The sequence below is a fragment of the Palaemon carinicauda genome, chromosome 3 (assembly GCF_036898095.1).
Source record: "Palaemon carinicauda isolate YSFRI2023 chromosome 3, ASM3689809v2, whole genome shotgun sequence".
Lineage (NCBI taxonomy): Eukaryota > Metazoa > Arthropoda > Malacostraca > Decapoda > Palaemonidae > Palaemon > Palaemon carinicauda.
In genome coordinates, this window is record NC_090727.1 from 172,532,386 (window position 1) to 172,539,885 (window position 7,500).

Sequence of the window (7,500 nt, forward strand, 5' to 3'; positions counted from 1 at the left end):
GCCAAAAAGAAAATGCATGAGCGTGGAGGGTCCTTGATGGAAGGGATACTGAGGAGAGGTAACTCTGGTCTCGGGTATAAAAAGGAGGGACTCGGTTTCACCATCACCAGTTCTCGGTGAATCCTCCTGCCAGCAACATCATCATGAAGACTGTGAGTGTCAGCAAATGTCCAAAGAGTATCTTTGAAAGTCTCTATGGTCAGCCTTTCGATTCTTGATTATTACTGCCTCTAGATGGATAATTATGAGGATCATGCATAGCATTAAGGAGCTTTGTGCCTTTTAGAAGGTTGAAACACTTAAGATTTGAATTTCAGAGAACCAAAGGTTTAGATTAATTCAAATTATGAAAGTAGAAATTAACATTGGAAACAGATATGCTATGTTTTTTAATAATTCCCATAAGACATATTTAGAAGGGTTTAGGTCTTACAGAGTAGTAAATATAATGTGATTTTAAATTCTTTGGTCATAGGCTTCAAATTGTCAGGCCTCAATAAATCTTTTTCTAACTCGATGTGTTATCATTCATTTCTCATTTTCCTTCCCCTTCAGATCATCTTCGCTTGCATCGTCAGCGTGGCCTTGGCCGCCCCCCAATTCCAGGATCCGATCGCAATCACTCGCGACGAACGCGTCGACAACGGAGATGGAACCTTCAGCTACGTCTTTGAGGCCGACAACGGCATCACAGCTCAGGCTGCAGGAGTCCAAGGGTCTCAGGGACAGTCTAACATTGAAGGATCTTACAGGTAGGAGTTTTCTTCACTCTACAATATCGGTAGCCAAAAACCAACTGTGTAGCCAACTAATATAAGATTTATTCTCATTGTTGGTTTTATTAGGATATAAAACATTCTAGTAATTCTTGCTCAAATCTATGGAATAAGGGATTTTAATATTCTTAACCAATACCAACTCTGAAAAATAACTTTTGCAAATTCTTGTGCCATGTAAACCCATAAAAGAAACTTGCCGTAGTTTGCTTACTCAGAAAACTATTTTGCATTAATCAATAACACATTTTATCTATATTTACAATATATCTTCTCTGATATATTTATATTGACAATCTCATCACCTTACAGATAGAACCTCTATTTATATGATAAATGGAAACATTGTTAAGCTTTGAATTTCCTTCCAGTTACCCACTGAGTGATGGCAGCGGCTTCGTGGAGGTGAGGTACGTGGCTGACGAAAATGGCTTCCGTGCCGAGTCTCCCTTCCTTCCCACCCCCCACCCAACCCCCGCCCACGTCATTGAACTTCTCAGGATTGCAGAGGAACAGAGAGCTGCAGGAATCACCTTCGAGAAGTAATTCACGATGCTGAAAATAAATCCCTCCTGTCATAAAAAACTATAATAAATTGAAATGGTGGAACAAATTTTGGTGTCTATATATCATAATTGATTTTAAAAGGAAGGTTGTCGTCTGGGTGCAGGGACATTTTTACAATGTTTATGTTAAAAAAAAATGCTTATAAATGGCAATAAATATTTCAAATTAGAACAAGTCTTTATATAGATGTGGGATACCACAGATGCAAATTTCACGAGGTATGATAACTGATAATATACTATTATGGAATGAAAATCAATAAAATTCCTAATAATTTCTTGTTTTACTTGTATCAAAATTTATCTTTATGAGGTATTTGAAAAATTAGGCATTGAATGTTATCTCGAAATAATAATACAACATTTAGGTTGAAGGAGATACCTTGAAATGGAGCAATACTGTTTCACTTCTGTATCAGTCGATGTTTGTTATAAAAGAATAGAAAGAATAGTAAATAGAAAGTAGTAAAGACATCTGAAAATAGAAAAATGAAAACACGCCAAGGAATCTACTCAATCAAAACTATTTCTGTTATCAATTATCAATTAGAATACTCCTTCACGAAGGATCAATTAGAAAGAAAAGGATTTGGCATAGACTACACTGACAGACATCAGACAATAGGACAGAGACTGAAAACAGGAGTGGTAAGGGTTCTTCATGGAAGAATAATGACGGATAACATCAATCATAGAAAATAATTAAGTTTATTTCAACATCCTTTAGGACTATTATAATGTTATTATTGCAATGTAGAACCCCAGTAATGTATGATTCACTCATTTATTGAAGTCTGTAACTAGTGATCCATTTCTGGTAATGTCGGTTCCTAAATATTTGAAATTGTTTGAGTTGGGTAATATTACTCCACTGATAAAAAAGTTGTTCTGATCACCACTCTGAATCAGCCTGACCTTACTCTTTCTCTCGTTGATAACCGATCCAGCCTTTCTCCCCTCCAATACTAACCTATTAATCATTTCCTGCATTTTATCCATTGTAGGGGCAATTGAAACTATATCCGCACATTCAAGATCACATAATCGCCTGGTTCTCTTTCCATTGAATGCCATTAGTCATTCCTTGCATTACTTTATTCATAACATAATCAATTACCTTGATAGACAGTGGAGGGGATAGCACTCCACCTTGTAGTAGTCCAGTCTTGATTCCAAATGCATCTGTAAGAATACCATCAACTCTTACCCTACAATAAGTTCCACTATGCCTTTCCATTATATATGATGTTTAAAAGCTTTTCTGGTATCCTAGAGTGCCTCAGAATCTTTTATAGCATACTACGTGAAATACTACCAAAAGCTTTCTCAAAATACACAGAGTATAAAACAAGAAGTGATTTTAGTTTGTTATACTTCTGAGCTATATGTCATAGAAGAAAAACTTGATCGTCACATCTCCTACCTTATTTGAAACCTGTTTGCTCTTTTCGAAGTTTTCTGTCTATTGCAGGTTATATTCTATTAGATATTAGCTTGGACAAATATTTCATACCTACTGGGGACAATGGGATCTCACCAATTCCCACAATTGCTCACATCTCCCTTCTTGGGTACTGTAACAACAATCCCTTTCTTTTTCCATTCAAAAGGCGTGACATTATCTCGCTACATATGATTGAATAATTCATTGAACACAATGAGTGTTTGGATCTCATCAGCCTTCAACATTTCAGGGGCAATGCCATCGATTTCTGGTGACTTATAGTTTCTCAGTCGTTTGATTGCCAAACGATCTCTGCCAATCTAATGTTTCTTACATTTGTACCAACCGTGTGTCACACGATCGTACATAAATTATTTTGTATATATTATGCTTCTAGCTGCGCTCTTCCCTCGCACTAAAAAGAAACAGAATAGACATGTCTGCATGTCGCCTATGTAACATTGTCATTTTCTCGAACATGTTTTTGCCTGTTGTCTTGAGGTTTTGTATATAAAGGAGAGTGTTCTTTAATAAACTTACTCAGTTGATTACATCCTGCCTTTGAGTCATAACCTTTCTCTCGGCCGTCACATTGGTGGACCCAGAAGTCGACTCGCTCCCACCGCCTTCGACCCCCACCCCCTTCGCCCCTCCATCGTTGGTACTATGACGGACTGTACAGAAGTTGGCGCAGCGGCTGTTCGATTGAAACTTTCACCGTTCGCCAGCGGAGAGGCGTTTGCTCGGTTTCAGCGCGCAGAAGTCCAGTTTCGCATCAACGGCGTGACTCGCTCAACCACCAAAGCAGATTATGTTCTCGCGGCGATACCCGAGGACACCTTCCCAGAAATATCCAACTGGCTTTGTGAACAAGGAGACACCCCAATAGCATATGTTGCCCTCAAAACATACCTTCTGCAGCAGTACTCGCCGTCGCCAGCCGCCCATATAGCAAAGCTTTTTCAGCTCTCTCAACAACCATTGGGGGACCAAAGGGCTTCGCTTGTCCTCAGAGAAATGACCAGTATCGCTCGCCTTCAACCTGCCGCAGACGGCTCTCCTCGTGAGGTGAACCTACTTCGTGCCCTTTGGATACGCCGTTTACCCGTACCTATACGCGCTGCCATGCCCGATGTCGATAGTTTACCCATAAAGGACTTGATGACCAAAGCTGACGCCCTTATGGACAGCCACTTCAAGACCTCCATCAACGCCTCCACCCCTGACGAAGAGGATGCCTATTCAACGTCAACCGAAGCTTACATGAATGCCGTAGGACATACACGCCTACCCCGTGACGTGCCGAAGCGGCGAAAAAGCCACCCACCACCCAACAATCGCTCGCGCCCCAACAAACGACTTCTACAGCCACTTACTGCCTCCCATCCGCCGCAGTTTTGCTACTACCACTTCAGATTCGGGGCAACCGCGAAGGAATGTGCCGAGGATTGTCAGTGGCCAAAAAACGTGTAAGTAGGCCATCGCTCGTGGCGGTGGCCTTCCGTGTTTCTAATCTTTTCTTTTTACATGATGCAGGAAAGGGCGTGCGATTTTTGGTAGACACGGGTGCTTGTCGTTCTCTTTTGCCAAGGAAACTCTTCAAGACACGACGTAGTCTGTCTTCATCTGCCGACGTCCGCTTGGTAGCTGCCAACGGATCTGCGATACCCACCTACGGTTACGAGAACTTCACACTATCGGTTGGAAACGGTAAATTTAATTGGAAGTTTCTTGTTGCTGACGTCACAATGCCAATCCTCGGTGCGGATTTCCTCTCTCATTTCCACCTTCTGGTCGATGTCGCCCACCAACGATTGGTCAATGCAGACTCGTACTTGTCGACACCTCTTCAACCCGCCCCCTCCTACCTTGCTCTCCACATCAGCGCACCCACGGATGACTACGCACAACTCCTCACGTCGTACCCGGAAGTTTTCCGTCCAGAACTTCGCCAAACGCCCACGGTTCCTGCCAAGCACGGTATTTATCACCATATCAAGACGAACGGACCCCCAGTCTTCGCAAAATTCAGACGTCTGGCACTGGAACGATTGGCAGCCGCCAAACAGACGTTCGCCGAAATGGAGGAAATGGGCCTTTGCCAAAAGGCCTCCAGCCCATGGTCGTCACCCTTACACATCGTTCTGAAGAAAGACGGCTCCCTCCGTCCGTGCAGGGATTACAGGCGCCTGAACATGCAAACAGAACCGGATCTCTAGCCCCTCCCAAACATTGCCGACGTGACCTCCTACCTGCACAAAGCAAAGGTTTTCTCAACGCTCGATCTCCTGAAGGGGTATTATCAGGTACCTATGAACCCAGAAGACATCCCCAAGACTGCCATTACCACTCCGTTTGGTACATACACCTTCAATTACTCCTGTTTTGGCCTTCGTAATGCTGGGGCAACGTTTCAACGTCTCATGGATGGCATCTTAGGGGACCTCCTTTTCTGTGTATGTTATGTGGACGACATACTTGTGTTCTCCTCCTCAAAAGAGGAACACCTCCGTCACCTGCGCATCGTGCTCGACCGCCTGCAACAAAATGGCCTTGTAGTCCGGTACGACAAGTGTACCTTTGGCGCCAACGAAGTGTCGTTCTTAGGGCACCGCATCACTCCTGAAGGAGTCCATCCCCTCCCTGAGAAGGTAGCAGCCGTTCAGAACTTCCCCGCGCCCTCGACCGTCAAAGCTCTACAGGAGTTCTTGGGCATGATCAACTATTATCACCGTTTTCTGCCAGCCATTGCCGCCACTCTTGCTCCCCTCTACACCTCCCTCAAGGGCAAGCTAAAGGACCTGAAGTGGGGTTCCCTTCAAGAAGCAGCCTTCTGCAATGCAAAGAAGGCCCTATCATCTGCTGCGGCTCTCACTTTTCCTATCCCACATGCACCTCTCCTTCTCTCCACCGATGCCAGCGACGTCGCTATAGGTGCACTACTCGAGCAGGTGGTCAACGGCTCACCCCGCCCATTGGCCTTCTTCAGCAGAAAACAGTCCAAGGCAGAATCGGGCTATTCTACCTTCGATTGAGAATTGCTGGCGGTGCACTTGGCTGTCCGTCACTTTCGTCATTTCTTAGAAGGTACGCCCTTCGTCATTCGTACAGACCACATGCCTCTGGTGCACGCCTTTACTCGACAGTCTGACGACAGGTCCGCCCGGCAATGCCGACATCTCTCCGCCGTGGCTGAATACAATTGCACCCTTCAATATGTCCCTGGGAAAATGAATCCCGTTGCCGATGCCCTGTCAAGAAACATGTTGGCTGCTGTTCAACTGGGATTGGATTACAATGCCCTGGCTGAAGCCCAACGACAGGATCCAGAATATCAAGCATGTAGAACATCCTGCACATCCCTCCGTTGGGAAGACTTCCACCTCGACGACTCCAACACCACCCTCCTCTGTGACGTCAGTACTGGCAGACCACAACCTTGGATTCCTGCTCCCATGCGCCGACAGGTGTTTGATTTCATTCACAGCCTTTCACATCCCTCGTGCCGTTCTACTGCACTGCTGCTGAAGGCAAATTTCATTTGGCACGGCATTTCTAAGGATGCTAAGGATTGGGTCCGCGCCTCTACTTCTTGCCAAACTTCCAAAGTACATCGACACACGGATTCAGGAGTGGGCACCTTTCCTCAACCTCAGCGTCGTTTCGCACACATTCACGTTGACGTTGTAGGCCCCCTACCCACATCACAGGGACATCGTTACCTGTTTACCGTCATCGACCGTTCCACCCGTTGGCCTGAAGCCATTCCCATGGAAACTGCAACGTCCATCTCATGTACATCTGCCTTACTCTCAGGATAGATTGCAAGATTTGGTATCCCTGAGCATATTGCTTCTGACAGAGGAACCACTTTCACCTCTCAATTGTGGACATCATTAGCGAATCTCCTGGGCATCACCCTACATCAGACAACGGCCTACAACCCCGCTGCCAATGGAATGGTTGAACGTTTTCATCGCACCCTCAAAGCAGCTTTGATGTCCCGCTGAAAGGATTCAAACTGGTTTACTAAGCTTCCCTGGGTCCTCCTGGGACTAAGGACCACTCCTAAAGACGCCCTCGACGTCTCGGCCGCTGAAATGGTGTATGGCGACCCGTTGGTCGTCCCGGCCAAATTGTTTCCTTCTACAACCTCCTCCGACGATCTCCAGCGCATACGTCACGTCGTGGGAAAATTTACTCTGTGCCGCCAGACTTACAAGCCCCCAGCGAAGTATCACATACTAACAGACTTACATTCTGCAACGCACGTCTTCCTGCGCAACGACACTACCAAGCCACCGCTAACGCCCCCTTACACGGGACCTTTCCTTGTGATCTGACGCAGTCCGAAAGCATTCCTACTAAAGACTTGTGGCAAAGAAGACTGGGTCTCCATTGATCGTCTAAAACCTGCTTATCTACTGCCAGATGACCCGCCTACAGTTCGCCTCTCTAGAGCAGGGCGCTCTATTTAACATGTACAGTATGTCATTTTTAGGGGGGGAGCCATGTACCAACCGTGTGTCACACGATCGTACATAAATTATTTTGTATATATTATGCTTGTAGCTGCGCTCTTCCCTCGCACTAAAAAGAACCAGAATAGACATGTCTGCGTGTCGCCTATGTAACATTGTCATTTTCTCGAACATGTTTTTGCCTGTTGCCTTGAGGTTTTGTATATAAAGGAGAGTGTTCTTTAATAAACTTA

At 45.1% G+C, this 7,500-nt stretch overlaps 1 protein-coding gene across 1 annotated transcript; it reads left to right on the forward strand.

Moving 5' to 3' along the window:
- The first annotated feature begins 47 nt into the window (after positions 1-47).
- On the forward strand, positions 48-1,387 carry LOC137638056 (cuticle protein AM1159-like). Its single transcript, XM_068370152.1, has 3 exons — positions 48-152; positions 556-752; positions 1,148-1,387. Exons 1-3 carry the CDS (start codon positions 144-146, stop codon positions 1,320-1,322), a joined length of 381 nt encoding a protein of 126 aa, XP_068226253.1. The 5' UTR covers positions 48-143; the 3' UTR covers positions 1,323-1,387.
- Positions 1,388-7,500: the final 6,113 nt, after the last annotated feature.

Bases quoted from the DNA above. Each gene is read 5' to 3' on its own strand.
- LOC137638056 (XM_068370152.1), top strand. The intron at 753-1,147 runs GTAGGAGTTTTC...ATTTCCTTCCAG, and splicing joins AACATTGAAGGATCTTACAG to TTACCCACTGAGTGATGGCA.